This window comes from Pelmatolapia mariae, linkage group LG12, assembly GCF_036321145.2.
Source record: "Pelmatolapia mariae isolate MD_Pm_ZW linkage group LG12, Pm_UMD_F_2, whole genome shotgun sequence".
Classification (NCBI taxonomy): domain Eukaryota; kingdom Metazoa; phylum Chordata; class Actinopteri; order Cichliformes; family Cichlidae; genus Pelmatolapia; species Pelmatolapia mariae.
Window position 1 is genome coordinate 18508205 of NC_086237.1, and position 15800 is coordinate 18524004.

The window sequence follows — 15800 nt, forward strand, 5'->3', positions numbered from 1 at the left end:
TTTCCTCAAGCCAAGATAACAAGCAGGGCCGGGCGATATTCACAACGAAAGCAGTGATGTTTCGGTGGCAGGTGATATTGCTGTGAATTGTTTGGTAAGCTGCACGGACACGTTTGCTAGATATGAGTGAATTTTAAACTGTTATCTTTCCTATCAGCTTCACTGCAGTGCTTTAGAAACTTGAACGTTTCGAATGAGTCGGTGGCGTTATCGTCCAGGACCGTATGTTGAGAAAACCGAAAGGAAGGAAAATAAAGGAAACGACAGTTCAGAAGACTGTGTGGTCCGGAGGACGAAGCTGCCAGCTAATACTAATTAAAGAAGGATAATACACACTCAAACTGACATCGCTAACCGAGGATAATCTGGCCAAGGATAACCTCGACAAGCTCTAGGTGTCGAGAAGATAAGTTAGTTGGCTTGGTGCGAAGATATCTCAAGACTGCGGTGACGTCTGCCCAGTACTGTCACCTTTAAACACAGAAAGAAAACCAAAACAAACCCCCAGCCGCCGTCCAGGTAAGGTTTCTTTGGAATATAGGTACACTTGGTACACCATACTTTGCAGCTAATTGTAACTGCTAGAAACGAAACCCTCACAAATAGCCTGGTGTAACTGTAATCTCTGTGAACACATTGCTACATCCACCACCATTTTACAGTAAATCGCCGCGGGGCTCCGTTTAGCCTCTGCTTGGAATGGACTTTGTGGTAAGAATGTGGGAAGCAAATAGGCTCCATTGTCGTCCTCGTCCTCAGTCATCCCTGACACAGCCGTTTATTTACCCAAGTATCATACAGACAGTTCAGCTGAGTTAAAAAATCAGCAGCGTGTGAGTAAGATTAATCAAGTAATTTCCAGCAGCTATTTAGCGGCGTTTCTTTAGACTGATCCAAGCAAATCAGTTGCAAGATTTATGAATATATCAGACAGAAATGTCCATCTATGAAGCTGCTAAGTGCTGAGGCTGGTCAGAGGAGCTATCGCCAAAGGAAAGAGGAAAGGCAATCCATATAACACATTGTCATAATCTGATATTAGTGAGCATTTTTTCCCTTCTTGGTTAAAGAGTCACATTACAAAGCAGCATGACTGGCTAAGATAAATTGGAGATTTGCCTCCAGCTGCCTTATGTTTCACCAAAAAGGAGCTGTGCTGACATCACTGCTGCAGTTTCATAGTAGCTAGAATATCTTAAGAGGTAACCTAAGGTAGGGGTCCAGGTGCAGGGAGAGACAAAAAAGCCTTTCAAGTTAATTCTCTCTGAGTGACTGTGAAGCCTCAGGGTAGACACGGAGAGAAAAATCACTCGGCTAGGGTCCTCTCCCTTTAAAATCCTGTCTCGAGAGAGCTCTGCATTTTGGAGAGAGAGAGAGAGAGAGAGATTGCTTAGTGTAATAATAAAAAAAATAAAATTTTAAAAATGACAGCAGCCTGGCTCTAGCCCCTTGTCCAAGAAATCCCCTGCTTTGCTTAACAGAGACAGTTGTTTATGTAGAAAAACCTAATTTCAAAACTCTCTGGCAGAGATTTGCTTTTGTAGCATCTTTCTTGCGGGATGCATTGGCATATCGGTGTGGTCTGTTTTCTTCCTCACTATGGGATATTTCTATTTTAATCATTTTGGTTCTCTCTGTTGCAGCACTTTGAGGATGAACCACTTATCGCTCAGTGAGCTATGTTGCCTGTTCTGCTGTCCACCGTGCCCCAGCAAGATCGCCTCAAAGCTGGCTTTTCTACCCCCTGAGCCGACCTACAGCCTCATGTGTGATGACAGTGGCAGCCGATGGACGCTGCACCTCTCCGAGCGTGCTGACTGGCAGTACTCGGCCCGTGAGAAGGAGGCCATCGAGTGTTTCATGACACGCACCTCAAGAGGGAACCGCATTGCCTGCATGTTTGTCCGCTGCTCACCCAGCGCCCGGTATACTCTGTTGTTCTCCCACGGTAATGCAGTGGACTTGGGCCAGATGAGCAGCTTCTACATTGGCCTCGGTTCACGGATCAACTGCAACGTCTTTTCCTACGACTACTCTGGTTATGGGGCCAGCTCTGGGAAACCCTCGGAGAAGAACCTGTATGCTGATGTAGATGCTGCCTGGCAGGCGCTCCGATCACGGTAATGAAGCGTTATAATGGATGGATAAGTAATATAAAATGACGTGATATTAAAACAACTGAGCAGTATGCAGAATCCTGTAAGAGACTTATTTGTGAATGCACAAGACTCCTGCAGTCACTCAAAACCTGTTTATTAGGATGTGATAGGATGTGACAGTGTGATAGCATGGAGAAATGAACCTAAATGGCCGTTTAGATGACTCATGACAAACAAGAAGGAGTTAAACCCGATGAACTTCAGGGAAAAAAAGTTCCCACAGTACTTGAAATGATTGATTTTTTTTTTTTTAAATTAGAGTATCTGAAGGGGAAAGGGAAGTGACATAACACAGAAAAACTGTAAGGAAAACGGTTATAAAAAAAGAAATCCCCTACAGTGTGTGTGGTGATAATATTTAAAGCCTTCTTAGTCATATTAATAGCAGGGCCCTGTTTTATGTCTTGGTTGGCAGCTTTGTATTGCTAACAGGAATATTATGAATAACAACAGTGTCAACCTGTGTTTCTGGCATGCTGTAGAAATATGGGGGCATTTTAGAAAGTGTTAAATGATGAGCATTAGTGAAGGAAATGATGATTTAGAAGGAAAAGGGCAAAAATGAGGAGATGTGAACTTCTGAAGGTGAGGGATGACTACTTAACAGAATTTCACAAAATCATGAGGGAAGATGATGAGGAATGGCTTAGTGGGGATGACATGATGTTCTTGTAGGCGAAGAAACGTGGGTTCTGTGATTACGCTGCACCCCCTCCTCCAATAATATGTAGGTGTGAGTGGTTGCTCTGCTACATGTTTGTACAGGTGACTAATTATTGGCTGATTTTTAAGCCTCTGCTGATTGGAAACTGGTATTTATGTTTTCCCAGTTGATGATAACCTACTTGTTCAGGGCTTTCTGTTGTCTCATTGTGGTTTCAAAGTGCACATGACCCAGCAGAAATTAAGTCTTGTTCTATTACACTTCGATAGTTAATTTTAAAGAATCAAACTTCTTAGTAATTGATTTATAAAAGACTCTGTATAAAGAACTCATCCTCTGCATCACTTGTATCTGGTCCTCATGCTCATGAATAGTTTGTTACTGCAGGTGTGAACTCTTGTTCAGCTTCAGTTCCTTCCCTCAGATAAGGTCGTCTTACATGTAAGCAGTGCTTATCAGTTTGTCTAACGCTGTGGCCTTCACTTCCTTCCATTTGTGTTTAAGGACGTCTGCTTATTGTCTCCGACCATCTCGTCATCTCCTTCTTTTGTCCTTTGTGTCACCACATTGTGCTTAAAGTCTGTAGGTTTCCCAGTAGAGTGCCTGTACTGAAAACCCACAAACAAAACACAAGTAGAACTGAAACGTAAACAGAGAATTCATCAGTCGCTTTTCAGATTATTGAATCAAAGCCCAAAATACTTGTTAGTTCCTGCTCCTAAGATATTTTGGGGGAAGTGGATGAAGGTAGATCTTTGATCTGGGGAATCTGTGGTAGACCTATTTCACTGTGTTCCTGATATTTTTACACAACAGCTAGCTGGAACGTGTTGGGGGAAAATGAATTAAAAATGAAAATAATGTTTAGTTGAAGCTCTACCTATACATGCAGGGTAGAAGCAAGAAAGCAAACATCAACTCACCTGCTGCGATGAAACAGGATGTGGAGGGTGTGGGTGTGTGTGAGTACTATGTCCATTATATCTGTGACTTCTTGTTTTGGGTGAAGGGAAAGATAAAATTTCATCCAGTAAGACTGCTTGTCTGTATGTTTCCTGCTGGAAGACAAATTACTAAGAGACCAGATGGGGGAGACTTCAGAAGTGCTAAAAATGCTGGAAGAGAGGAGACAAAATGATCGAGATCAGCCTTTAAAAAAAAAAAGCAAAAAAAAAAAAAAGCTGTTCTTTAAGTGTGGAGTGTTCCTCCTGTGTTATTGCTAGTGTGGGTGTATGTTCTTTCTGTACTAAATGAAGGTTTTGGCACTGCAGAGCTTTAAAGTGCTGATAACACTGCTAAGAGCCACTGACAACAAAATCTTACGGTTTATTAGCTGCTGACTTTTGATGTGAACCTCCCCAAGCACTTTCACAGAATCTAATGACTGGGCTTCTGTAAATAAGGACCTCTTATATAAGGAAGCTACAGAGTTTAACTAGAAAATTGACGGTAAGGCTTTTGCATTTAAGAAGCAAGCCACTGCTGTAAAGATGAAAAAGAACCTGCTTTTCTGGTGGTTAAAAGTCACATGTCTGTAGGTATAGGCTTGATTGTTTTCTTTTCTCATCACCCGTTCGAAACCACACTCCTGGAATGACCTGATTGCTTGTCCCTGCTTTTTTTTTTTTTTTTTTTAAACATCACTAACCACTTCTCCAAGTCAAAATAATCAATCTAGTTTACACTGGCAAAACTGCTTGGACTGTAGCTATAATATGCAAAGGCAACATGTTATCATTAGCTGATTGACTTAGTGCTTAAAAGCTAACACGACTCACTCAGCTCCATATTTAACACCTTCAGGCCACTTTAACTTTTTTACTCTGCTTGCTAACATCAGGTACTATCACTGAAGCAGAGCGTCAGATACAGGTTCTCATGGTTTTGTAGGTTTATTTGGAAGAAATGTCTTCAAGATCAGATGAGCCTTTTAGGAACAAGAATTTGTTTTTTCTTTTCCTGAAGGCCTAACCTTGGGGCTTGACTGCATATCTCGTGCTTTGTAGTCACATGGTTAGCAGTCCCACAGCAGAATTAAACTACGTAACCCATGGCTCTTGCAACAAAGACGAGTTGAACGAGGTTAGATGACTTGTTTTTGTTCAGTCCTGTGCTTCATATCGGTGTTTTATTACAGATGCACACATTTGTAATCTGTCCGTCCTAGTAATGGGCAGGTGCTGAGTGTCTGAGAAAGCTTTCTGTACCCGAGTGGTCGGCATTTAAGAAAAGGTCATGAGACATCAAGGTATTTTAGAGCTTTAGAATTTAGTTTTTCAATGTGATTCTTAGAAAATCCACTCTCTGCGTACAAGGCAAAACAGATGCAGGACATTAAGTTGTAATGTTTTTTTTGTTTTTTTTCTCTTCAGTCTAAAGGCCAGTGTAGACACTAGATGTTTTTGTATCTGTGTGTGTGTGTGTGTGTGTGTGTGTATAGCTACTTTCAGCTGCTTCCTTGTCACATGGGTTCACTGGAGCAGGTAGCATTTAATCTGTATCTTGATAATAACATCAGATGTACCTAGTATCAAAGTGCATTACCTCAATCTCTGATCTCAGTTCTCATTAGTTGGGCAAAGTTGGCTGACTTGTCAACATGGTGTGTCCCACGTCACATGAAGCAACGCTTGTGATTAAGCTTTCATTCTTTCCATTGTTACTCTAACATCACTGCACCTACATGTAGGTCTCTCTCAAGTTTTCTTGGTTAGCAGGAAGAGTTGGAGTTGGATGACGTTTCACCTTGTGGTAGTAGGAATGTGGTCATGCCAGGGTTTTTCCTTGCTTTTGCACATGCCTTTGGGGGGTGACCATGCACTAAAGCACACTTCTCCTGCTTACATTAAAAGTAACCTAACTTTATTTCACAGAAATCAATGTTTTTTATTTTAAGAGGTTGGTTTGGTTGGTTGTTGGTTTTTTTTTTTTTTTTTTTTTTTTTTTTTTTTTTTTTTTTAAACAAATGTCTTATTTTTGCTTGAGTAAATGAAACCCAAATGTAAAAAACACAAACAAACAAACATTGTGATGAAATGCTAGTGATTTTATTTTATTTTATTTTTTTCCCCCCAGCTGGTTACAACCCGACTCCTGACTGAAATCAGATTTGGAGCAAACCTGACCACTTACTGTGCTGTCTAGCTGTTTGGATCACATTCTGTGTTCACAAATCAGTCTTAAAATTTACAACATTACACACACAAGGGTTTTTTTTTTTCTTTTCTTTTTTTGCTAAACCAAATGATGTGCATCCATTTGAAATTTGTGGTTACCTTGATCCCTGGATCTCTTGGTTTATAGCCTTGACTGTGTCATTCTCTCCTTAGTTCTGCTCATTTTCCTGTTTCATTTTTTATATACACATTATGTAAATAATCCCACTATCAGAAATCTAACATCAACACTCTTCCTTTGTTTTGGATGGTAGTATTTGGCTAATGTCAACAAAACCCTTTTGCTATCTTGTACCATATCAGTTCAGGACTCAGTTCTGCTTTTTGGCCAGTGCTGCAGTACATCACATTCAATTCTAAGTAACTCTACTTCATATTAATGCTGTGTTGGGCCTTTTCTCCACAGAAAGATAAAATGACTGACTTTTATGATTTTAAATTTTTAATCAACACTTAGGACTACTTGCTTGGTTATCACTGAATTATATTTGGCAGTTTAACACTTATTTGTGGGAACAAAATTAAAAGTCTGTAGGGAGTCTTTTACAGTTTTATCAATATTTTAGTCTTTGCATGCAGAATCTTCAGATTGGTTTAAATAAGGTCTCTAGTATATTGGTCTTTCTCTCAGCTGTCTCTGCCTGATCTTGAGGGCTGTGCCAGATTTATAATTGACTGACTATGTGATGGAGAGTACAATTCAGCCTTTTGACCTCGCTGAACATGAATTGACTGGATGGCATTATCACATCAAAAGGCCTCTCTGCATGGCCTCACATTAGTCGGTTGCCTACATACCTCGTGCTTGTATCTCATGTTAGATCAGGCTTCCAGCTTTTAAGAAGAAATGAGCTCTCATCTCTAGTGGTCTGCGTTTCCTTTCTGACTGAATTTTGAACACTGTAACCCGACACTTTCTCCTTTTTTGTTTTTCTGCATCCTTCAATGTTTTTTCACTGTATGATTCAGCAATGTGCAAATTCACCTCCTCTTGAGTATTCAAATACTCGTGTGGGTTGCTTTCACTTTACTGTAGTCGTATGACAGGCCAGCCACCCGTCATTTTGCTGACAGTGTAAGCACAACTACACAGCCTTTGCCACCAAAACACTCCCATGCCTCACTGGATACGGCACGCCTTTCACCTGAGCTGGGAGTGGGTGAGATGATGTGAGTCAGCAGGGTTGTACACTTACATCCTCCAGTATCACACTAGGAGTGTGCTTAATGGATGAATGAAAAAGATTCTTTTAGAAGCGATGAAACTATATGTTGTGAAATCAAGTGCCAAAAGAGGGTGAGTAGTTGATGAAGGCCTCTGGTCCAATTCCTTGCTGTATTTGTGTGTTTAAACATGAAGTGGCACTGTATCGTTTTCTTTTGCCTTGGAGGTGAAGGCATGCCAGCAGTCAATCCTACTAGTCTAATATTGAGTGGTAGCCTAGCAACCAATGCCTGAGCTTTCAGACCGAGGTGTTTCCACACTGTGGCCAATAAAAACAAACAGGATAAACTCACTTCCTCATCAATCATCTTATTGATCCAGGTCGTAAGCACTATCCATCTTCTTGGAAATGAATGGAGGGGAGAAATTCCCAAACATCAGCATGCATCAAGACACGAGGAAGGCAGCTCGATGCTTTTTGTTTGCTTTTCTTACCTTTAAATACCACCGGTTGCCTGGAGACAAAAGCCTGCTTTATCTATGAAGTAATCTGGGTGGAGTTTGATTGCTCACCTGACTGTTCTCTTCAGCACAGATAGAAACAAACTGTTCTTAATGTCCTCACATACTAATAGATTTAATTCACTTTCACTGACTTCAGTCCACATCACCCCTATGTACTTGTACACAAAGTGTAATAATGGATCATTGAGCATTTCAGTGAAGAATTCCCCTGCTGTAGTGCAGATGGTACTCTAATCTGTTAAAAATTGCTGTACATATGCGCAGGACTTCCTGAACATATGTTTGTGATGGTGACGGCTGTGGAAGGAGGGTATTTTTGGTCTTCAATGCGCAAGAGGTGGGTGGTCAAGAGGGAGTGAGACACACAATAGGGGAACGAGGGAGGACGTGATGCATAATAGAATGGATTTGTGTCAAGGGACTAAATTGAAGGTTTGGGGGATGTGTGTAACTCGGAACCATGGAGCAAGCTGAAAGGCAGTGGAGTGTGTTGTTGGCTGGGACTGGGACTTAAGCAACTAAATAAAAAGACTAGGGAACAGTCAATGTAGTTATCACCTTTAAGGTTCCTAAACCCGGCCAGTGTTTAACATTGTCGCTTCACAGCAAGATGTTCCTGCTTCCTGGTTTGAGGGCTTTTTGTGCAGAGTTTGCATGTGCTCACCCTGTTTGCATGGGCTCTCCCGAGGTACACTGGCTTTCTTCCAAAGTCCAAAGAGGTATATGCTGGGATAACTGGTGATTATAAATGTTACCATTTGAGTAATTGTGAGCATGAATGCTATCTCTGTCTGTATTGGCTCTGCGGTAGGCTCTTCCAGGGTGTTCCCTGCTCTTTGGCCCATTGATGGCTGTTATAGGATGATTAGGGTTCATAAGCCTGTATGCATGATCGTATGTGGTAGCATTAGGATACATAGCAAGGGTAGCTTTCACATCTGTGAGTGCACCATTAATGCTGAACAGTGTACACAGATTTGTATATACATTTTGCTCTTTAAAGAGAAATTGCATTTGCTGTAATTCAGTCTTGAAACCATGGCCATCCCATTTACAGACAGTGACTGAAGGATGGAACAAGAAGTCATGGCCCAGTTATTTGCTGGCTACATCAGAAGCCCCGATTAAATGGCCATTGCCCTTGGAGGTTTCTCAGCAGTCCAGCTGAATGATGGGTTTTCAGATTTTTTTTAAATTTATTTTTTTATTTTTTTTAAACCTGCCTTACACAGTTTCTTTCTTTTTTAAATTTGAAGCTAAAGTAACATGCCATAAATAACAGAAGTTGTTGCCAAAAATTCTCATAATCAGGCAATTAGGTTAATATTTAGCATTATATTAGCTTTTAGCTTCTGAGAAATGGCCTTTCTTCAGTAGGGCTACGGTTGAGGGGGATGGCAGTTTGATTATAGTGAGGTTTTTTTTTTTTTTTTTTTTTTTTTTTTTTTTTTTTTTAGTTTAATAATCCATTTGTCAAATTTGGCAATTTTCAAACTGTTTCAGTTCAGTTTCAGGCAATTTTTTTTTCTTCCAAAGAAGCTGCCACATCAGAAAGGGCACTGTCATTCTTCTACAGTTTTGTACAAAGACTTGACATTTTGTTCTTGTCCTTACAATTCGTCTGTTACCTAAGCAGCTATATTGTGTTGTATAACCAAGATAGGCTTTCATTCCTCGAATTGTGTACATTGCAGTCAGCTGACAGTCGAGTTGCTGTTAATACTGTGGCATCAGCCTTTGGCACTGCATGGGAAAAGCATTAGCAATCTTTTCACCCCTATTTATACTGGGTAAAGACCAGCTGATACCAATAATAAACAGTTCCTATATTGCTGCTCGTGACTGTCTCCAAGCTAGACTTTGTTGCGCCTGTGTGTACATTTCCATTTTTAATACTTCACCCTGCACTTAAAGTCTGTTACCTTTAATAGCAGCAACCCTACATTATTGCAGGTTGTTCTCTTGCAAAGGGTGTAAGTATGTTAATCCATCACAGCGTTTTAAAGCGCTGCTAGACTTTGGTGTTCGTGTAGTCATCAGTGTATTATAGGAGTGCTGCAGAGCTAAGGCTCTAATGTTAGTGTTCATTTGAAGTCCCTAATTTTAATACTAGAGTAGAGCTTTATTTGTCATGTTGTGACGTTGCCGTGCATAATCCAGCAGTGCAGCAGCGGAGACAGCAATGCAGTGTTCCCAGACTAGTTTTCAGGTCGCCAGCAAGAGTGGGTCACGTTCTCTGTAATCAGCTGTGGAATGTCGTCCCCCCCCCCCCCCCCCCCCCCATATTCATTTCTCCCTCACCCTAAATACAGTATCACTGTCTCTTTTGCTCTATTTCAGCTTCTTTTGCTCTCACACACCCCCACCCCCCTTTCTGAATCACAAGACATTAGGGGTGGTCCTCTTTTTAAGCTGCCTTGAAAAGCAGCAGAAAGACCGACTTATTCAGCTATAGCTTTATCACATCTTGGTGTGCTTGTTTTAGGAGTCACTGTAATCACAGAGTCCCTGACATGATGTTTTTACTGATAACAGTGTATGAGTGAGCCTCATTTGGCAAACGGGTGGTTTTGTTTTTTTGTTGTGGTGTGGTGTGTGTGGGGTTTTTTTTTTTTTTTTTTTTTTTTTGTTTGTTTTTTGTTTTTTTTTGTGGAGCAGTGTGTGTGTGTGTGTGTGGGGGGGGGGGGGGGTGCGCACAACAAGAGTCAACTGGCAGGTTGAACGCATTTATTTTCTGATTTGTAAAAAGCACTTCAAGAAAATTACCTTTAACACCAACTAGTGGAATCCAAAATAAAGCATTTGCTCTTTTTGTTTTGCCAGCTAAGCTGCTTTTTGTAATTAACTGAAGGCCCAACTGGATGTTTGCCAGTGTCTGGATGAGCACACAAAATGTATCCAGCTACTGGTAGTGTAAATATCCTATTCATGATAAGCAGAGGGTGATGTTCCTGTACTGTTTGTCCTCCTTGTAGGTATGGCATCCGTCCAGAGAATGTGATCGTGTATGGTCAGAGCATTGGCACCGTGCCCTCTGTAGACCTGGCTTCTCGCTATGAGACTGCTGCAGTCATCCTCCACTCCCCGCTCACCTCTGGCATGAGAGTGGCTTTCCCTGACACCAAGAAGACGTACTGCTTTGATGCCTTCCCAAAGTGAGTGGACCGTACGGACAGATGGCATATGTGGAAGTCAGGCTAAATCTGCCACACAGTATTCACTTAAAGGGCTGCGGCCTCACATGCATTTAATAACGCAGCACTGTATGGTGTTTTCTAACCAAGGAAAACACACAACTTAGTTGAAAACTGGATTTATTTATAAGACAGCAATTCAGGAAGTGAGTTTTATGGGGGGGGGGTGTTCCCCCCCCTTCCTTCCTCCCACCCACCTTTCTTCCTAGTTAAGCACCCAGGAGAGTCCTTAAAAAAGCAGATAGCTCCCCCTGGTGTAAAATCAGGAAACTAGCTGTGCTCCTTTTTTTTTCCTTTTCAATTAATGAATTGTTTTAATTCATTCATTTAGAGAATACTTTTAGTAGCAAGAACATTAACTAAGCACCTGTTTCCCTTCTTTTTTTTTTTTTTTTTTTTTTTTTTTTTTGTGTTTTTTACTTCCCTATTTCTGACATGTTTCCTCTTTCTTTTTTTGTTTCTTCTTTTTTACCTCTCTCTCTCTCTCTCTCTCTCCCCCCCTCCCTCCCCAAAGCATTGACAAGATTTCCAAGGTAACATCACCAGTACTCGTGATTCACGGTACAGAAGACGAGGTCATTGATTTCTCCCACGGGCTGGCACTATATGAACGCTGTCAGCGCCCAGTGGAGCCGCTCTGGGTAGAAGGGGCCGGCCACAACGACGTGGAGCTCTATGGACAGTACCTGGAGAGACTGAAGCAGTTTGTTGCACATGAGCTAGTCAACTTGTAAAGGAGCTGGGGGAAAAGGGCGGAGAGGGAAGAGGAGAACGCCGTCCCAGATTTAAGGAGAAGCCGAATGATGAACGAGGGGTACAACATTTTATTCTAATTCAACTAGAAGTTGTGTGTTGTACCAACATTTTGATGGTTGACTCCCCATAAATTGGGCTTGCCCACACCGTCCACTCCACATGCTGCAGCTGTGAAGTTAGAAGTACTCATCCTTTTTTTTTTTTTTTTTTTTTAAGTTTTCTTTTTATCATGTTGAAAATTGCACATTGTGAAATTCTGTGTGTGAATGAAAGGGGAAGCAGACGTGTGCACAGGCAACATACCATGTGTACTTGCCATGTATGACTGTATGTATATGTGCCACATTTTTGCTGCCTTTTGTGAAGGACATGGTCCACAGAGAAACTTTCTACAAACTGTGCTGGACCAGACTCACTCAAATTCAACTGAACTCAGTCTGACTCTACAGTCAGATTTGGTCCGACACACTGCAGTCACCATGAATTCTTCTTCTTTTTTCTTTTTTGAGTACTGTTTCTTATATATATTTTTTTAATATTCTACTTAATATTGCACGTATCAGCTGTCACTGAAGAACTGTACAAGACAAACTGACATATTACCCCTCTGTGTCGGTGTTGCCAAATGTGTAGTATGATACATTGCAGAGATTTAGGAATACAAGGAAGTGTACTTTTACAAATCATGTCTAGAACCATCTCCAAAGCTTCGTTAGTTGTGTGAATCCTCCACTTCTGTTTAGTTTTGAAGTGGTACAGTCTACACAAATACAGCACAAGACGAGGCTCTGTCAGCAGCTTATTGTATGTAGCCGGTTTAAAGGCCGGGGCTGTACATTGTTAAACAAGGAAGTGTGGGTTATTTCCTCACACTGGAACAGTGCTTACATCAGAGTTTGACTTGAAGTATTGTTGGTAAAAGATCAGTTTACTACACTGTAGTTGATGAAATCGATTCTTCTTGACGAAATTAAATGCAGGGCAAGTCTGTCGACAAAATGCCATCTACCTTTTTGTTTTGATTTTGGATTTTACCCATTTGTCTATGTGTAGTAGTCGTCATGAAGCTCAGTGTTGACAGTGTTTTATTTCCTGCCTTTGGGCCTGAAGAGGTCAAGTTACATAATGTGTATAGCTACAAATCTCTGGTGTACCTGGATCACATCTTTGTCTTGTGTTTTTTTTTTGTTTTTGTTTTTGTTTTTTTGTTTTTTTTGCTGACAATACTGTAATTACTGTGACAGCAGAGGTAAACCACTAAAGCCAATCAGGAATGGTGAACTTTATGAAAATGGCTAGTTTTTCCAGCATTGTCTTAAAAAAAAAAAAAGAGAGAAGGAAAGAAAAAAGACAATGCTGTGTTTTCAGTCCTCCCATACATTTGAGCTGAAAAATCCTCCCTGTCTGTGTTGGAGTGTTGGACAGTGGATAATGTCAGTGTGAGTGGCTCAACATTGAAGGCCTGTCATGGACAGGTTTTCCTTTTGGTTTGCATGAGATATTCATTTGCTTTTTAATGCCGAGTGAGGCAAGATGAGCTCTTTTTCAGTGCCCAGACAAGCCAATGTCAACTTGCAGCTGCATGTCACCAATGGCTTCCTCCTGTTTTGTTTTTTTGTTTTTGTTTGTTTTCCCCCAGTATCTGGGTTGCACTTGAGCCTGTGTTTAGAAAGATGGATCAGAATTTGTTAGTAAATTAAATGAACCAATAAGCTAAAGGGTGCTACTGTAAACCTTCAGGTCTGATTAGTTAAAGGTTGAGAAGAAGAAAACGACTCTAGATCAGAACCATCATTTCTCATGATGGTCTGTTATGAAAACAAGTCAATCATGCTTTTCTTTTTTTTTTTTTTAACTTTTAATTTGTGTACTGGACTTGTTTGTTTTTTGTTTGTTTGTTTTTTTTAAACCTGTTCTTTTTACAAGCTTTTGTCTTCTATTAACCTATTAACTGTATTTCTTCGTAGTTCTCTAACTATTGATATGATGGAGACTAGGCCAAAATTTTGGCTTTTCAAATGATCTTTGTACTGCTCACCTTGACAAGAGTCATGTCTGATTTGATTTTGTATAGCATATTTCAATACAAAAAGAAGCTGTATGTAGTAACATTAATAAAGTCATTCTAACATGGATAGAGGAAATAAATGGTATTTGACAAACAATCTAATTTGTGCTTGAAATTGTGATCCTGGAGTGAAACCGTGATAAGGATTTTGAATTTTGTATCTAGTTTCTCTGCCCTGCAGTTGGGTCCTCTATGTTTTTGCCACAATGGACCCAGCAGACCCGAATCTGCCAAGAAGCATTTTAAGAGGTGATGTGCTAGCTTAATTTCAGTCAGGCCTACTAGCTTGGTGCCTGCTCCATCTCCAGAGCTGACTAGCACCTGGCATTTATCTGCGTCTTTGTGTAGCCCAATTCCTCTGCCTCACCCCTCCCCAGCCTCACCCCTGCATGTCACCCTGGTGGACTCCTGATTGCTGCTGCATCAAGCTTGCCCTGCATCTCTCCTCGAGGTCACACGGTCTGTCTTGTCGTCCTCCCTCCTCCATAGTAAGCTCTGACTGATGCCTTTCCAGTTAGCCTCACGATTGAGTCTGCCTCTGGCCTCCAGAGGGGTTTGGTAACCATCTCCTATCCATCTTATTGGGAGTGTTGCCTTTGCCTGTCTCTCTGGGGTCATCCACCTGCGTGGTTTTGGACATCTGGTATGCCTGTATGTTCAACAGACCTTCTAAGAAACCCTACCGGTTACCCTGTTCCTGCAACTAGGTCTATCACTGACTGCCTTTCTTGGCTCTTGATGATTTATGCATATATTTATTTGGATTGACTTTGCATTTCCAGTTGTGTAATTCTGTGTTTTCTGTTGTGGGTGGAAATCCACACCCAACAGCATTCTTTCATTCTTTTTTTTCTTTTTTCTTTTTCTCCTCTTGGTTCCCTTTTTTTTTCTTCCTATTTATCAAATTCTCTCTTGTCTTTCGGTTTGTTTTGTATCTTCTTTCTCTGCATCTTTTTTACCCTTCATTTTTAAGAAGCTTTGGTTTCTTCAATGCCCCCGCCCCTGGTTCCAGTTCATACATGTCTTTTCCCAATCTATTTTTTTCCCCCCTGGTTATTTATTATATTTCTTGCCCTTTCTCAGGTTTCCTGAGGTGTTGACATATTTGGTATCTGTGCCTTCTGATTTTAAGGTCCCCCTGATAGGCTTCAGGCGCTCTTTGGAGTTTGAAGTCATCCCTGACATATTCCTGACCACCCTAGTGAAGTGCCAAAAGGGGGGGAGAGAGAGAGAGAGAGAGAGAGAGCCTTTAGAATACTTCCATATACATTAATAACTTGTAAGTACACTGGAATGAAGAACGATCTTCACCACAGGTTTTAACAAATTTCCCACCTGTGGAACTAATAAAGGTAATCTTATCTTAGGTAAAATTAAAAGGACAAGAAAGGAGGGGTGTGTGTGTGTGTGTGTGTGTGTTACAAATACCAGGTTTACTTCATATACACATGCGCGTATATATAAATGTCACACTTTATGTATTTCATGGTTTATTTTTTTCTAAATTTATTTTTTAAATGTTTAAATCTATTGGAGATTGCCTTGTTCTCTACAGTGTGTTTGTTCCCCAGATCAAAGTGGAGAGATAATATTTCAGTGAGAGCTTGACTAAGAGAAAACACACAAACTTGATAGTGCTGTAGGCCAAGAAGTTATCTCTGCTGCTTTAGTACAGTAACAGTAGGATTAGGGGATTAGTTAAATTTGCAGATAAGGGATGTTAAAGGAGATAATTTGAGAGAAGTCTGGAAGTGAAAATATTATGGCCAAAGATATAGGAATCATCATATTTTGTTTGACTTTTATATTTTTTATAAATTGGTCATCACATCCGAGTTTCCAATTTATGAACGCTGAAATATTAAACCTCAACATTTTGTTCTTTGTTTTCCTCCTGTCTGCCAAGCAGGGAGATTGGCAAAAAAGTATATCTCCATTCTCACCAGAGGGTGGCGTTGTGTCCGAGGTTTTAAAGCCCCTCCTCTGAATACACCTTCTGGTGTACCCTTCAGTGACTCCTCGGAGAGACAATAATTTTGGTTCTTAAAGTCATAAGAAAGTAACTCCTGTCACATTTGAAAATGTTTAGATTA

The 15800-nt window shown here is 40.7% G+C and overlaps 1 protein-coding gene across 1 annotated transcript; it reads left to right on the forward strand.

Annotated features, from left to right (window-relative positions):
- Positions 1 to 13: 13 nt before the first annotated feature.
- On the forward strand, positions 14 to 13783 carry abhd17b (abhydrolase domain containing 17B, depalmitoylase). The gene is made up of 5 exons (XM_063490560.1): positions 14 to 71; positions 158 to 519; positions 1644 to 2120; positions 10665 to 10844; positions 11398 to 13783. The coding sequence occupies exons 3-5, from the start codon at positions 1654 to 1656 to the stop codon at positions 11615 to 11617; spliced, it is 867 nt and encodes a 288-aa protein (XP_063346630.1). The 5' UTR covers positions 14 to 71; positions 158 to 519; positions 1644 to 1653; the 3' UTR covers positions 11618 to 13783.
- The last annotated feature ends 2017 nt before the right edge of the window (positions 13784 to 15800 follow it).

Coding starts and splice junctions, on each gene's coding strand:
- abhd17b (XM_063490560.1), top strand. CDS start 1,654: ATGAACCACTTATCGCTCAGTGAGCTATGTTGCCTGTTCTGCTGTCCA. Junction 2,121..10,664: donor TGGCAGGCGCTCCGATCACG/GTAATGAAGCGT, acceptor TCCTCCTTGTAG/GTATGGCATCCGTCCAGAGA. Junction 10,845..11,397: donor TGCTTTGATGCCTTCCCAAA/GTGAGTGGACCG, acceptor CCCTCCCCAAAG/CATTGACAAGATTTCCAAGG.